The sequence below is a fragment of the Carlito syrichta genome, unplaced genomic scaffold, assembly GCF_000164805.1.
Source record: "Carlito syrichta isolate Samal-C Ts95f unplaced genomic scaffold, Tarsius_syrichta-2.0.1 Scaffold302558, whole genome shotgun sequence".
In the NCBI taxonomy this organism is placed as follows: domain Eukaryota; kingdom Metazoa; phylum Chordata; class Mammalia; order Primates; family Tarsiidae; genus Carlito; species Carlito syrichta.
Genome location: NW_007246654.1, coordinates 236513 through 252889, shown reverse-complemented (window position 1 = coordinate 252889; position 16377 = coordinate 236513). Strand labels below are relative to the sequence as shown.

Sequence of the window (16377 nt, the reverse complement as noted above, 5' to 3'; positions counted from 1 at the left end):
CTACAACCACTAACATAGAGCCTAGGTATTGAATACTAGGTATTCAATATACGGGTAGATATCATAACTATTAAAAGGCCACTTCATCTGAGGTTAATCCATCTACGGCATGGTTTTCAGCAGTCACTGCTACTGCTGCATGGAATTATCAATGTCCCCAATTGCCACGTTAGTGTGAAACTTGACACAGTCACTCTGGACTCTGCAGGATTCCTGACTTGGGCAGGCTCTCTTAAGATTCCTTTGGGTCCCTCTGACCCCAGGAGCAACTCTCAAGAGGCAATCCACCTCCTTCCCCCCCAGGGAATCCCAAGATGGAAGCCTCTGACTCCCAGGGTGAAGGAGCAGAAGAGAATAGTGGGGAGTGGCACACCACTGTCCCCTGGGCTGCCTCCCTACACCTGCCAGCTGTCAGCCTGCCACCTTAGCCACTTTCTTATCTCTGTCATGCCCCAATTGAATACCATCAAGGTACTATGAGAAACAAAAGCAGGAATGACTAGCCTGATCTCAGGGCCACTGCCAATACAAGGAGACATTTCCTCTGGGCAATGAATTAGAAAAAGGCTCTCTTCCCACCCAGCCTATGACCTGGTAGGTTGGGCATAGGCTGGACTTCAGCCTCAGTTCCCTTGCTCAGTGAGGAGCTCTGGGCAGGGCACCACTAGCAATGCCACCTGCAGTGGCCCTGCTCATTGGGCAGTTCTGGAAAAGGCTGTGCCTCTCACCTAGGTCTTGAAGGATAAATGCATATCCTCTGGGAAGCTGGCATGGAGAAGAGCTTCCCAAGTAGAAGGGATGACAGGAATAAAGGCCTAGGTCATCACAGGCTGAAGGAATAGGCTGAGCTATTGTCAGGAAGAAGACACTGATTCTAGTTCCAGCTCTGCCACATATAAGCTGTGTGCCCTTGGGCAGAGCACCCAACTTCCCAGTGTATCAGTTCAACCCTGCCAAGCAGGGACAGAACAAGCTGATGAAATGAGCTAATCAGATACATGTTGGAGAAGGGAAGGAGAGGAGGCTGAGGGAAGGCTGGGGCCAGGCTATCAAAAGCATTTTCTACTATGTTAAGATGCGTAGCATTTATTGTGGGCATTGGGTGGTCGAGAAGGGGTTTGTTTGCTAGCTTGTTTGAAAAGAAGATGGGCATCATCAGTTTTTTTCACAGGATCACGGTGGGGGTGGTAAGGAAAAGAGACTGACCTGAAGAAAGATAAGGGCTGTGGGCAAGGAGTCCAGTCAGAAGAGGAGTGATAATGATAGGGATCGAAGCAGTGTCCCTCCCTGTCCCTCCCCTTCCCATGTAGGGAGCTTGTTGTCCCTGCCTCACAGTCGTGCCCTGTGGAACTGTGTGGGGACTAGAGACAACAGAGCCAAGGTGCCTCTGCATGGCTCATGATCAGTGAATAAGAGCTATTCTTATTATTTGAGACCTAGGGAAGCCAGCAGGAGAGGAAGAGCCTTGAAGTAAAAAGAAAGAGAAATGGCCGGGCTCAGCCTGTAATCCACACTTTGGGAGGCTGAGGTGAGTGGACTGCCTGAGTCCGCGGGTTCGAGACCCACCTGGGCAACTTGGCGAGACCTCATCTCTACAATAAGTCAAAAACTAGCCGGGCGTGGTAGCGCATGCCTGTAGTTCCAGCTACTCGGAAGGCTGAGGCAGAAGGATCGCTGGAGCCCAGCAGGTCAAGGCTGCGGTGGCCGGGAGCAGTCACTGCACTCCAGTCTGGGCGACAGAGTGAGACTCCAACTCAAAAAAAAAAAAAGAAAGAAAGAAAGAAAAAGAGAAATGATCCTGCTGGGGAAAAACAGCAAATATGTGCTAATCAAAGCTTCAGGGTCCACCACTGTGGTCCTGAGGCAAGTCCCAGGCATACAACAGCTGCCTTCTTGACTTAGGCTCTCTGAGTGACTGCTTACCTTACACTAGACTCTCAACAGTCTAGACATAAGGAAAAGCCCAGAAAAAGACCCAAGAACATATAATTGTCTAGTACAAGGTAAAAGTGGCATTTCTTTTACATGATGGCAGGATACATTTATCAATGAATGCAGCTGTGGCAATAGGTTATCTATACAGGGAAAATGAAATTAGATCTCTATCTTTCACCATACACTTAAATAAATTACAGCTAGATTAGAGTTAAATGGAAAAACTGAAGCTAAAGCGGAATAGAAGAAATAAAAGTTGCATGTTTCTTAGACAGGGACTTTCTAAGCCTAAAGCAAAGAAAAACACAAAAAATATTTTAAAACATTTCAAAGGAAGGACAGTTTTAAGTTTATAAAATATTTATGTCAGAAATTACCATAATAAAAATAAAAGCAGTTGATAAACTGGAAAAATGTGGACTGTATACGTCAGAAAAGTTAATAACCTTTTTACATGAAGATTTGTACAGGGATAAGAAAAAATTAAAAGCTTAATGGAAAAAAATAAAAAATAGCTAACATTCACAGAACACTTACTATGGGCCAAGCACTGTGCTACATGCTAGAAATGTATGACTGCATGTAAATCTCACAACCGTATGAAGTAGGTACTATGATTATCCCCATTTCCTAGATGAGAAAACTGAGGTTTAGGATAAGTTACTTGCTAAAAATCACATCACTATAAAATAGCAGCCCTGGAACTCTGGAACCTGCCTGACTCCAAAGCCTGTTCTATTAATTGTACTATGAGTCAAATTTAAAAAAAAAAACTATAAATAGTCATTATTTTATGTATATAATTCTGTAGAACATATATGTATTCTCTAAATGATGAACATATTTATATACATGTATTAATAGGCCATTACAATTTTTCCTATCAAATTTAACAAAGATTTCTAAATGACAAAATTCAGTGTTGGGAAAGGTTCCAAAAAGTGGCATTCATTCCACCTCTGCAGGGCATGCCATCAGGAACAATCTTTCTTGAGAGTAATTTGGAAAGATTTCACAAGAGCCAATGGAGAGAGTCCCGCCCTTGTTGGGGACATGTCCTCCAGATCTACTCTCTCCCCCTCCACCTCGCCCTCTGCCCTAGGAGTGGACCCTGACAGGGCTCTTCAGCAGAGGCAGGGGAAGTGAGAACACTGGGGGAGATGAGAGGAGGCAGGCATTCATTATCCTGGTCTCCCCACTTTCAGGCCACCTCGCTATACCACTCTCTCCCTGCAGCCTCCTCTCATTGTGCCTCTCACCTCCGGGTCTAGCAGTTGTGAGCACTCAGCTGCTGCTAACCCTGGGTTCCTTGGCAGTTGCCATATACCCTGCTCAGACCTTTGCAAATGCATTGCTTTATAAAGATACAATTATCTATCTATCTATCTATCTATCTATCTATCTATCTATTTTTAAGTCAAGGTGTCCCTCTGTTGTCCAGGCTGGAGTGCAGTGGCATACTCACCATAGCCTCAAACTCCCAGGCTCAAGCAATCCTCCCGCCTCAGCCTCCCAAGTAGCTGGGACTGCAGGCACACATGACCATGTTTGGCTAATTTTTAACGACACGATCTTTTTAAAAACAATTTATTTATGTATCTTTATCTTAAAGATGTGGGGTACAGTTCAGGGTTAGGTACCTAAGTGGTGATCATACAGGTGAAGTTTGGGCCTCCCCCTTGTCCTCACTTCACCTGGTTTGGGATTAGGTACCCTTACAGTGTCATGTCTCCCCTACTCCCTTGGCAGTGACCCGCTACTGCCGATCCCTTTCCTGTAGTTTTATAATAAATGTTCAGAGTTCACTGATGAGTGAGAACATGTGGTACTCATTTCTCTGATTCTGCGATAGACCTCTGAGTATAATGGACTCTAAGTCCAGCCAAGTTGCTATGAATAAAGACACAACCTTAATCTGACTGTGTCTTCTGTTTCTGAGTGGGATACTGACTGATATCTTGTGACCTATCATTTTTATTCTAGCAATTTATCCTTAGGAAACAACCAGGAAGGTGCAAAAAAGTTTAAGGATATATGTGGCAGCTATATTGTAGGGACTAGTTTTAGAAACTAAAAACAACCTGAATATTCAACAGTAAGGAACTGGTTTAATACATCTGATGACCCACATGATGAAATGCTATGTAGCTGTTAAAAACCAGGTTATGGCCATTACTTTGTTAAATTCTGGTGTGTTCACGTGACTCTTTGAGCTATGGCTGCCATGTTTCCTGGCTTTGACCCACTCCTCTACCTTGGGGAGGTGAATCTCCTCTCTTTCTACAATTTATTTTCTAATTAAAGTATATTTTCTAATCTAAAAAATAAAAGGTTAGCCGGGCTCGGTGGCTCAGCCTGTAATCTCGCGCCTTTGGGAGGCTGTGGAGAGTGGATTGCCTGAGCCCGCGGGTTCAAGACCCACCTGGGCAGGCAAGACCTCATCTCTACAATAAATCAAAAAATTAGCCGGGCGTGGTAGTGCGTGCCTGTAATTCCAGCTCGGAAGGCTGAGGCGGAAGGATTGCCGGAGCCCAGCAGGTCGAGGCTGTGGTGGCCAGGAGCGGCCACTGCACTCCAGTCTGGGCGACAGAGTAAGACTCCAACTCAAAAATAATAATAATAATAATAATAAATTTTAAAAAAAGGTTATAAGTGGATATTTAATGATGTGGAAATACACTTATGAAATATTTAGAGTGAGCCGGGCTCGGTGGCTCAGCCTGTAATCCCACGCCTTTGAGAGGCTAAGGTGAATGGATTGCCTGAGCCCGTGGGTTCGAGACCCGCCTGGGCGGCGAGACCTCATCTCTACAATAAACCAAAAAATCAGCTGGGCGTGGTAGCGCATGCCTGTAATTCCGGCTACTTGGAAGGCTGAGGCGAAAGGATTGCCGGAGCCCAGCAGGCGAGGCTGCAGTGGCCGGGAGCGGCCACTGCACTCCAGTCTGGGCGACAGAGTGAGACTCCAACTCAAAAAAAAAGAGAAATATTTAGAGTGAAAACAAAATGTCTCCTACAATTCCAATTTTGCATATGAGTGATTAGAAGGATGCATCCCAAACTACTAATAGCAATTATCTTTTAGTTGTCAGATTATGAATAGTTTCAATTTTCCTCTTTGATTTGTTTTAATATTTCTCAGATTTTCTACATTGCTAATGTATTCTTTTTGTAATTAGAGAATATAAATACTATATATTTTTAAAAAGAAAACTATAGTTAAATTCTGTAACACCTCACCTCCATGTGCATGCACACATACACACACACCAACTCCGCAGTCCAACATTTAGAAATGGGACCCTGCTAGCCAAGACCACTTGGACAGCTGCTGTGCCTAACGGCGTTGTGAGCATGTTCTGTTGCATCTGCATCAGCATCAGCCCCATAACTGTGTGCATTCCACCTCTGAGCCCAGGCCTTGAGCTTGCCTTGGGAATCAAATGTTCATCAGCCATGTTCCGTAAACTCAGACACCAGTTCTGGCACATGACCAGGGGAAGGGCAATTAGAATGCCTCGACTGACTGTGGGTCAGATAGACCAAAGGGAACACAGACCGACAACCACATCGGAACCTTTGGCAGAGACCGTATAAAGCAGCAGGGAAAAACAAGCAAAATGAAAAGTCCTAGACCATGGAAAGATGCAGGTCTGAATTATGACTGAACATCTGAGCAGTTGTATGACCTCAGACAAGCTCTTAACCTCTCTAAGCCTCCATTTTCTCATGTCTAAAATGGGGATAATATTACTTATCTCTCAAGTTGTAAGCATTCTGTTAAACCAAATGAGCACAGAACAAGGACTTACTAAATAGTGGTTAATATTAAAGAGAAAAGGGCCTCCTGGGCTCGTGAGACACTCAAAGTCCCAGAGACTTGGCTTTGATATACAGGTAGACAGTAGCATAGTTTAAAAAAACAAAGCAATGACAACAGCAAAAAACAGTAGGGAGAGAGAAGAGACGATTCTGGCAAGGGAATGGCTATTTGGCGTTCTGCCTGGACTGCTTCACACTTAGGTGGCACTCAACATATACTCTTTAGGTAAAAAGAGTTACCTGCAGTGGGTCCCAGATCCAGACTTGAGTCATTCAGCTCCTCCTCCTCTTCCCAGAAGTACTGTGGTGGCTGCAGAATTCGGGACTCTTCACTCTCTTCGCTGGGGAAGCCTGAGCCAGGGGCTCCCAGGCCAGCTCCCAGGCCCATGGCCTCACTAGGTTCCTCTGAGTCCAGTGGCTCCAGGCCAGTAGGCAGCAGGAGGTCCAGTAGGGAGGTGGAGGTGAGGCCCTCTGGGCCAGCCTCATCAGACCCAGCCGCACAAGCACCCAGGGATACTCCTGCATGGACATAAAAGCCAGTCAGGGGAGGCAAGGGAGGACAAAGACTGGCACTGAGTTAGAGCAGTTTCCAATAACAAAGATCTCAGGGGTGGGGCATCTTTAATGGATACTCCTGAACACCCAGAGGCTTCGAGGGGATTCTGAGATGCTGTTTTCATTTCAAAAAGGCCAAATTGCTTAGCCTTTTCTGTGGCAGGGAAAAAGGCAGACAAAGGGAGATGGACAGGAGAGAGTGAGGAATCACTGACTCCTCTACTGGCAACTGTCAGGAGCTTGGGATACAAATATAAGCGAAAACAAGGCTCCTGCTCTTAAGAACCTAGCTTCATACGTGAACAATGTTCCATAGGCTTCTATCCTAAGCTGAAATTTCTCCAAAACTGCATTAAGAACATGATTTTTATTTCAACAGTATAGTACCCTAAACATAGTCTTCAAAAGAATCATATGAGGTCACAAACTCATCTAGTGTAGGTAATGTGACAAATTTGTTTAGAATCTTGGATTCTCTGCACTAATTTATCAAAACAAACAAATAATTGGGCAAGAAAACAACAAGTTAAAGGTGACCCTCTCCCCTTCCTTTAATTCTCATTCACTAAGAACCGGAATATAGCCCTATTTGCCATTTTCACAACTTAATTTTTAATTTAATTAATGACCTAATTACACAAATATTACTAACTTGCCATATGTCTTCTGGGAAATTGCTTAAGACCTCTTGAGTCTCAGCCGCCTCATCGAAAAGACAAGGAAGCTAGATGAAATGACCTCCAAATTATTTTCCAAGACTAACATTCAATAAGGCAGGGAAGAGGGAATTTCAGAGTCTGTCTCCCATTCTATGACAGATACAACTGTGACCTGGCTTGACTGTAGTACATGAAAATTATTAGTAATGTTTATGTCAAAAATAAGAGCTAATATTATTCGTGCTGTGTGTTAAACACTTTGCAAGCAGTAAATGAATTTTAAGCCATACAACCACCTATGAAATAGTAGGCTCTAAGCTTGGTATGTGCCAATACAGTGGCTGGCCACTGAACAAAATGATAACATCTCAGACTGCTATATCAGAAACAGATTGAGTGTCTGGTTGTGAGGGAATCTTTGCCCACTATGCACTAATCAGACAACACAGAGCCAAGAATACCACACCCAGGCACAAGAGAAGCCTTTTGGGGCAGAGTGTCCAGGAGAGGATAAAAGGGCCTTGAACTCAGACACAGAAGAATGTGCTGGTAGAGGGAACCTGGTGCCAGGAAAGCAAGCTTACACTCTGCTTGTCTCAGCTGAGCAACTGTGTAAGTTGCTTCACTACACCAGTCTTAGTTTTCTTATCTGTGTGATAAGGACAGTAATTCCCATAGTGCCCCAGAGTCAAGAGCATCAAATGAGGTAATTTCCAGGCCATATGTGTAAACTGCTCTGCAAAGAGCTTCACAAACCAAAGTATTCTACAAATATAGTGTTACTCTATATAAAAACAGAGACCTGAGAAGTTCATAGCCTGGAAAAAGAGAATGTTTAAAGGAGATAATCGTAGCTTCAAATACGTTAAAATAAAAGGTTGATGTAAATAATAAAGATCAGAGTTATTATACGTGGCTTCAAAGCAAACACTAGGGGTGGAGACACGGGAAGAAAGGCATCAGAACCTTAGTGTTTAACCAGAGCTGGTAATGTCTATGTCAGTCTCTAACCCTAAGATGCTGTAAAAATCTGTTTCTCAATAAGATAATTCACAAGCCCAACACTACACCTTAAAAAGTCCAGTCATAGCTGGGTTCAGTGGCTCAGCCTATAATCCCGCGCCTTTGGGAGGCTGAGGTGAGTGAATTGCCTGAGCCCGTGGGTTTGAGACCCACCTGGGCAACGAGACCTCATCTCTACAATAAATAAAAAAATCAGCCGGGCATGGTAGCGCATGCCTGTAATTCCGGCTACTTGGAAGGCTGAGGTGGAAGGATCGCCGGAGCCCAGCAGGTTGAGGCTGTGGAGGCCGGGAGCGGCCACTGCACTCCAGTCTGGGTGACAGAGTGAGACTCCAACTCAAAAAAAAAAAAAAAAAAAAAGTCCAGTCATAACTAAGGGGAGGGTATGCTGGACCCTACAACACCACTATTCCATGTCTACTATGCTGTCATTGCCCCTGAGGAGCTCCTGGCTTGGAAGGACTGCTCATAGAAAGCTTTCTACTAAGCCCAAACCAGGAAGCCACCACATCCTGTCCAGGACGCCACTTGCTCACCTGGATACCATGTTCAAGGTTAAAGATTCTGTTTTCAGGTAGTCCTTGGCTTCATGAAGCTGAAGCCATGCTCCTGAGGCCTGTGTCTGAATCACTGACGCAAACAGGGATCAGGCACCTCATATTTTGTGGTTTCTTGAAGCCAAAAGTATTTAGAAGCCAGAGAAAGCCAAGGTAATCAATTTGGGGTCCACTTCCCTTTAAGTTCCCTTTTGTTCCTGGAAAAGGATGAATTCAGTATCTTGGATTCTATCTAGCCCAGACCTTCCTATGACCTCTTCTACTCTAATTATCTTTCTCATCATAGGGAGACCCTAAACTATTCTTGTTGGGTTTTTTTTCTAGCCCTAATATTCTGGGGGAAAGTAATATCCATCCCTAGTAGGCAGACATGAAAGAGACATGGCAACATGTCCTGCCACAAAAAATCTACCTTCTTAAGATTCTTTCCTAAGGCACTGTGGTAGAAGGATTGTCCAGTGGTAGTTCCACTAATAACCTATAAGAATACATATCTTTGCAGCCGGGCTCGGTGGCTCAGCCTGTAATCCCACGCTTTGGGAGGCTGAGGTGAGTAGATTGCCTGAGCCTGCGGGTTCGAGACCCGCCTGAGCAACTTGGCGAGACATCATCTCTATAATAAATCAAAAAATCAGCCGGGCATGGTAGCGCGCGCCTCTAGTTCCAGCTACTAGAAGGCTGAGGCAGAAGGATCGCCAGAGCCCAGCAGGTCGAGGCTGCGGTGGCCAGGAGCGGCCACTACACTCCAGTCTGGGCGACAGAGTGAAACTCCAACTCAAAAAAAAAAAACAAAAACAAGAATACATATCTTCGCAATAAAACTTTGTAGGTCCTCCCATCAAGGGATGAAGTCTAAGGCTGGGCGAGGTGACTCATACCTGTAATCTTAGAACTTTGGGAGGCCAAGGTGGGAGGATTGCTTGCTTGAACCCACAAGTTCTAAACCAGCCTAGGCAACACAGTAAGACCTCCATCTCCACAAAAAATTGCCACATGTAATAGTACACATCTGTAGCCCCAGATACTTGGGAGGCTGAGGTGGAAGGATCACCTGAGCCTAGCAGGCAGAAGCTGCAGTGAGTCACGATCATGCCACTACACTCCAGCCTGGGTAACAGAGTGACTCAAAAAGAAAAAAAGAGAGAGATGAAGTCTAATTCCTCAATCCTTGAATTTGAGCTACCTTTGAGAGTTACTATGCCAAGAGAATGCAGAAGTGATGATATGCCATTTCCAAAGCTAGGCCACAAGAGACCTAGCATGCTTCAATTTTCTTAGAACTTCTGCCCAAACTAACCTGCTGGAGAATGGAAGTCCACTTAGAAGAGAGCCATGTCAACTCAGTGTCCCAGCTGAAGGCCCACTGTGAAAGAGGCAGACTAGACCAGCAAAGGTAACTAACAGCTACTGACAAACCTGAAGGAGCTCAGCTGATCCTGGCCTAAAATTCCAGCCCACAGAATCATGAGCTAAATAAATGGTTATTATTTTAAGCCAGTGTATTTCAAATTTGAGCCAGCATGAAATAACTGGTAGGACTGCTAAAAAAAAAGAGATTGTGAAGCCCCCCCATAAAGGTTTGAATCTAGTTGGTCTGTGGTGGGGTCCAAGAATTTGCATTTCTAGCAAATTCCCAGGTTATGCTTCTGGCCCAAGAATCACATCTTGTAAATCACGTTTTAAACCATTAAATTTAGGGGTGATTTGTTACACATAAATAGCCAACTGAAACACTGAGGGAAATTATAAATGAGGTTCTCATTTCAGATCAGAGTAGAGCTTGAATAGTTAAATTCTATTCATTCGGCCAGGCATGGTGGTTACACCTGTAATCCCAGTTCTTTGGGAGGCAAAAGGATTGCCTGAGCCCAGGAGTTTGAGACCAGCCTGGGCAATTTGGCAAGTCTCTACAATAAACAAAAAAATTAGCGAGACGTAGTGGTGCATGCCTGTAGTTCCAGTTACTTGGAAGGCTGAGGCAGAAGGATGGCCTGAACCCAGCAGGTGGAAGTTGCGATGGCCGTGATCATGCCACCGTACTCCAGCCTGGGTGACAGAGTGAGACTCTGACTCAAAAAAACCAAAAAACCATCCAACCATTCATTCACTCATTCAACCAAAAAGTCTTTAATAAATGCTTACTTTGGCTGGGCTTGGTGGCTCAGCCTGTAATCCTGTGCCTTTGGGAGGCTGAGGTGAGTGGATTGCCTGAGCCCGTGGGTTCGAGACCCGCCTGGGCAGTGAGACCTCATCTCTACAATAAATCAAAAACTAGCCAGGCGTGGTAGCGCGCACCTGTAGTTTTAGCTACTCAGAAGGCTGAGGCGGAAGGCTCGCCGGAGCCCAGCAGGTCGAGGCTGCAGTGGCCGGGAGTGACCACTGTACTCCAGTCTGGGCGACAGAGTGAGACTCCGACTCAAAAAAAAAAAATAAATAAAAATAAATAAATAAATAAATGCTTACTTTGGACCAAGCATGATACAAGGTCATGTTGATACAGAAATAAGAAAGATGTGGTCCCCGTCCTCAAAAGGGTCAGTTTCTAGTAGACTAGCAAGAACAAATCCTTATGGAACAGTATAATAGTTTCTATATAACTCTGCTTAGGTCACAGAGTTAGGGGGCAGGGAGAGAGATCTAAAAGGTAGAGTACTAATAGAATTGCTCATAGTACTGTACTGCACGAAAAGAGAAGAATGTTTGAGGAAAAAATGAAGCTGGGGAAGTAGCAAGGGTGAGACAGAACTCAGGAACATTTGTTCAGTTTCTCGTTCTCTAGGGTAGACAGTGATGCTGCTCAAGGGGCACACTGCCTAAATGCCCACACCTCACAATAAGCAAAGCAGCAGAGATGATCCTAGAAACACAGGTATACAGATTTGAAGGAAGACTTCGCAATAATTAGTCCTCATAGAATTTCACAGCTAGAAGAACAGAAGAGCTCTTTTAGAATCCCCTAAAATTTCTTGCTGAGCCCATTTCTCCTCCACACTGCCCTCACAGCAGTGCTTCTCAGACTGACATGTGCGTATGAGTCACCTGAGGCTCCTGATTCAGTAGGTAGGAGTGATGCTGCTGGTCCACTGACCACACTTTGAGTAACAAGGCCTCTTTATGTTTTTGAGTTGGAGTCTCACTCTTGCCCACACTGGTGTGCAGTGGCAGGATCACAGTTCACTGCAGCCTTGACCTCCTGGGTGATGCTTCCGCCTTAGCCTCCTGAGTAGCTGGGACTCACTTTGTAGTGAATAGATGGGGTCTCACTTTGTTGCTCAGGCAGGCCTCAAACTCCTGGGCTAAGCAATCCTTCCACCTCAGCCTTTCAAAGTGCTGGTATTACAGGCATGAGCCACTGCACCCAGCCAACAAAGTATTTTTAAAATGCAAATCTATCATTCCACAGTACAGGCCAAATCCTTTTAAATGGCAGAGTAGTCCTTTCGAAAACTGACACACCTCTTCTCCACTCTCCTCAGTCACCCACCACTTCCTATTCATATACTCCATGCTTCAGACAAACTGAACTACCAGCAATTTCCAGAACACAACAACCTCTTTTGCCTTCTGGGTCTTTGCACATGCTATTCCTTCTGCTTGAATAGTTATATCTCCCCTTCTCTCCCCTGTTCCACCATCCACCTGCCTAACTCTTGTTCCTGTCTTGCTTTCTGAGATGCTTTCCCTGAATACTGTGGGCAAAGTACTACTTCTGTTATCATAGCCTTCTGAACAAATTGCTGTCACTATACTTTTCTCACCAAATTGTAATAAACCTTCATATAATCTCCATCATAAGTGGTGAGTTCATTCTATCAATTTAACCCTGGAATTTCAATGCCTAGCACAGTCTCTGAGACATAAAAGAAGCTCAATAAAGATTTGAATAAATAAATAATAATCTAGTCCAACTGTCTTGTTTTACAAACAAAATAACTGAGGCCTTTTGGGTTTAAGGTCAAACAGCTAGTTACCAGAAGGGCTATAATTAACTTGCTTCTCCTCACACAAAAAAAGTCTCATGAATGTTCCATGAAGGAAGAATGGAAGCTGTTACTTGCTGGGCTGGGTACCCTTTCTCCAAAGGAAATGTAAAGGAAAAGAATATCTAAAACAGCTTAAATATTTCATGGGCCTCAAGGGTCAAGGAAAGAAGCCAGAGCTAAAAACTAGAAGACACTTCTATCCTTCTAATACTCTGCCCGGGGTCCCCACAGCCAGTCCAAATAAGTGAAGGAATCTCTCCTTTTGCAAAAGACCAAGTCAATAAAGTGGCTCCCAATATTTTCACCACTAAGAATTCCTATATTTAGATTCCTATGTGCACCCTATGTTTAAAAATATTTTATCACAAACTGCACTTATTTAATAGCTATTTTCTAATTTTTAAAAAGGGAATTAGAATCATATAATACTGCCAATCAGATATGATGCCAATTAGAATGGAACTTTGTTTTTAGGTGGACTGTGCTGTCTTGCTGGAGGTAAAATTTGTGTTAGACTGCCAGTTACACAGAAAAATATGGTCACTCTCGAGCTCCTATTCTGTGCCAAACAGTGTGCCAGGCCCTCCCTGGAGATACAAAGATGAACAAGAGACAACCTCTGCCTCAGGAAAATTACCATCTTTTGGAAAATGGAACTTAAGTGCTATATGAGATACCAGCAGACATAACAGCCCTACTTTGCACAAGCAGCATCCCCAGAGTTAGGGAATGCGGTTGACAAGGAACCAAAATATAAGAAACTAATCTGGAAAAACACATTCATGCAGTCTGGGAATTAAAAAAGTCAACTGAAGAAAAATTTTTGTAATAACTAAGTAACACACATTGTATAGGTTCCCAGGGTGCCTGAGCAGCCACTCTGAGAGAGTCATGAGGTGGATGGACATCTTCAGACACATGCTCCAGCCTCTAGCAGGTATGTTGGGAAAGACATTACTTTAAGCCTTGCTAGAAAAGGCAAACTGATTTTCCCTAAGAATCTTGAAATTCGCCCTCCATAAAACCACTGAAGGACCTAACATGCACTGCCCCTTCAAAGCTCCAGAGCTGTCTCAGAGCTGAACGATAGCATGGAGGGGAGAAGCTGCTGCCATCTCGGCCTTGATCCGGCTCCCCAGAACTGCTTGGAACTCAAACGACTTCCGCCCTCTCTAAGTAAATCTGACCAGAGGAGTCCTGTTTTCTTCCCAACTCTAGGGAATAAAAGGCTTTTATTCAAGCAAGCTCTTTGTGCAGAGGACTGGGGCTTGATGTGTTTATTGTGTTTAATCCCTGTCATCTCTATGACCTGGGCGTGTTCCTCCAATCTCTGAACCTCTTCTGCCTGTCAAGCCAGGAAGTCAGTCTTCTAGTATCTCTCCCTTGTCCCCTTTGTCTTCTTTCCTGACGATCTGATAGAAATTAGCAAAGATTTTGAAAACCCTGCTGAAAAAAGGGAATCTGGTATTTCATTCCTTCAAACAGTTCAATTTTCTTCAAGTTATTTATTCCCTGATTTATTTATTCAAGTTATTTTTCCCTGATTATTCTGTCTTTATGTAGACCTCAATATTTTCAAGGGCCTTGGCAATGTGTAATCATTTAAGTAATTACAAGAGGTTACTTCTTTTGAAACTTGCTCACCATAAGAGGACGCTAACACGATAGCTGAGACTTCAATCATTCTGTGTGTAATTACTTGTGTGCTTAAAAGTACCTTGATGGGGTCTCTGCCATAATTTCAGAATTATATTCTTTTATGTGACTGAGTCCCTTTTTTTTCTCTAGCACCCATCGTTTTCTGTTACTTCATCATTCCCCTCAGGGAAGGAGAGAGGAAGAGGTAGCGTATGAAAAGGATTAGGAAATCTGCCTCAAATAGTTGAAAATCTGGCCCAAACAAACTCAAAAAGAGGCAAATGAAGCACACTGACATTTTGAGGGGTGAAAAAACAAGGACCCAGTAATCCTCAAGTTCCATCTCGCCTTTCCAAATCAGCCCCTGAAATTTGCTCCTGATGTAAGCCTCTTGTTCTAATTTCCACCACCAACTACATCCCACCTTTCCCCCAAGCAGCAGCTTTGAAGTCCAGATCTCCCTAAGCCCTTGGCAGACACCAATATGGGTGGTGCCCAGCAGCATCTGTCACACAGCCCCCACGTCTTTGAGTACCAGCTACAACAGAGACTGCCTAACGCTATCAGCCTACTGTCTGAGAAACGGTGCTGAAGGGTTCCTGTAGGGTTTCCACACAAAGGTGTTTGAGAAGGAGACACACTGCTAGACACATGCACATGCCCTCCAAGCACAGAGGTTAAAGAATGCATCCTGAGGAGCGTATGTTGGAGAGGAGAGCAGGGAGGAAGCTGCTGACAGCAGTCCATGGCTGTTCACATACAGAGATGGGCAGTTAGAGTTAGGCCTGGGTCCTGACAGACCCCGCTCGCCAATTCTGGTTTGTTGACTGTCACATGAAGAAACAGCAGACCAATCAGCTTATTTGTTGAACGTCACCTTCTTTCAAAGAGGACTTAAGGTATGCAGGTGTGGTCTGTGAGTGTCTGAGATAAATACTGATGGAGATTTTTTGAGGGGTATACCACTGAGGGCCTTTGCCCATCCCTAGATTGTCAGTGGAGAAAAAGCATCCTCCCTAAAGTAATCCTTCCCAGGACACACACAAGGGTGTGGGCCCCAACTTTCCTCTCCCGGCCATTTTCCCTGGGATTCTGTCACTCTGAGCCCCAAGGCAATGGTCCATCTCACTGCGACATCAAGCAACACTGCCTCTCCCCTCCCACAGAGACCTTTCACAAGTATCTCTGTCATACACATACACACACACACACACACACACACACACACACACACACACACATCTACACACAATGTGGCTGTCCTGCATCCATGTCCACACACCCATACTCAGCCCTGCCTCTCCTGCAGCACCTTGACAGGCACCCGTGACACACTCCCTCGTGTGGCACACACCCCTTTGCTGCGCCAGCCATGTGGAAAGCTGCTGGGCATGACCTCATCTGACCCAGACAGACCCTCTCTGTGCTGACAGCCCCTTTCCCCCGCCCATTTCTGTAGCGGTGGCCTGCCTCATGGGCTGTCACACCCCCAAATCCCGGGTCTGCCACTAGGCAACTGTGCAGGAGGGCCTCTCTCTCTCACATGACACACGCATTTCACACCTGCCCCACCCCCATCTCGGACCACACACATCCCGAGCCCTGGTGGCTGCTGAATGGAAGCACACACCCGAGTCTCACACACGTCCCGGTGTCGGCCGCGGGAGCATCCAGCCGTCGCTGTAGAGACCTCCCATGGCTGCTCTGCCTGCCCCCTTTTGTCAGCTCCTGATGGAGCGCAGGCGAGGATGTACATTCAAAGTCGTGCGCGCGCGCGCGCGCACACACACACACACACACACACACACTCTTCCCGGCAACGCCACACACGTACACACCCCCTGTGTGCGGGCCCTTTGGCGGTCCCCTCCCCGCCAGGCACCCCTCCCCGCACCCTGCCGGGGGCCCCACGGGGCCTGAACAACGCGGCCCCTCCATCCTCGAACGCTGCTACACACGCTCCCTCCCTCCCCAGTGGGCGCGGGCACGCGCGCACACACACACCCCTCCTGGCACGCACTTGTCACTTCGCGCGGCGCCGCAGGGGAGGGAGTCCTCCGCGGGGTCTGTCCCAGATTCACACACACACCCACGGCGCGCGTCCCGTGCACACTCACACGACGCCGCGCCGGGGCACAGAGCCGCAGCTGGGGTGTCGCCCCCACACCCCCGACCCCGCGCCTGTGCGCAGCAGCCGGGCCGTGA

General features: G+C 45.7%; 1 protein-coding gene across 1 annotated transcript in view; it reads right to left on the bottom strand.

The window, feature by feature from the left end:
- Window positions 1-15869, bottom strand: part of PODXL2 (podocalyxin like 2) — a 41738-nt gene extending 25869 nt beyond the window's left edge. The window contains exons 1-2 of the mRNA XM_021711751.1: window positions 15818-15869; window positions 5998-6276 (exon numbers count right to left, since the gene is read on the bottom strand). Of these exons, the coding sequence (XP_021567426.1) occupies window positions 5998-6276; window positions 15818-15869 (331 nt within the window). The remainder of the gene's footprint in view (window positions 1-5997; window positions 6277-15817) is intronic.
- Window positions 15870-16377: the final 508 nt, after the last annotated feature.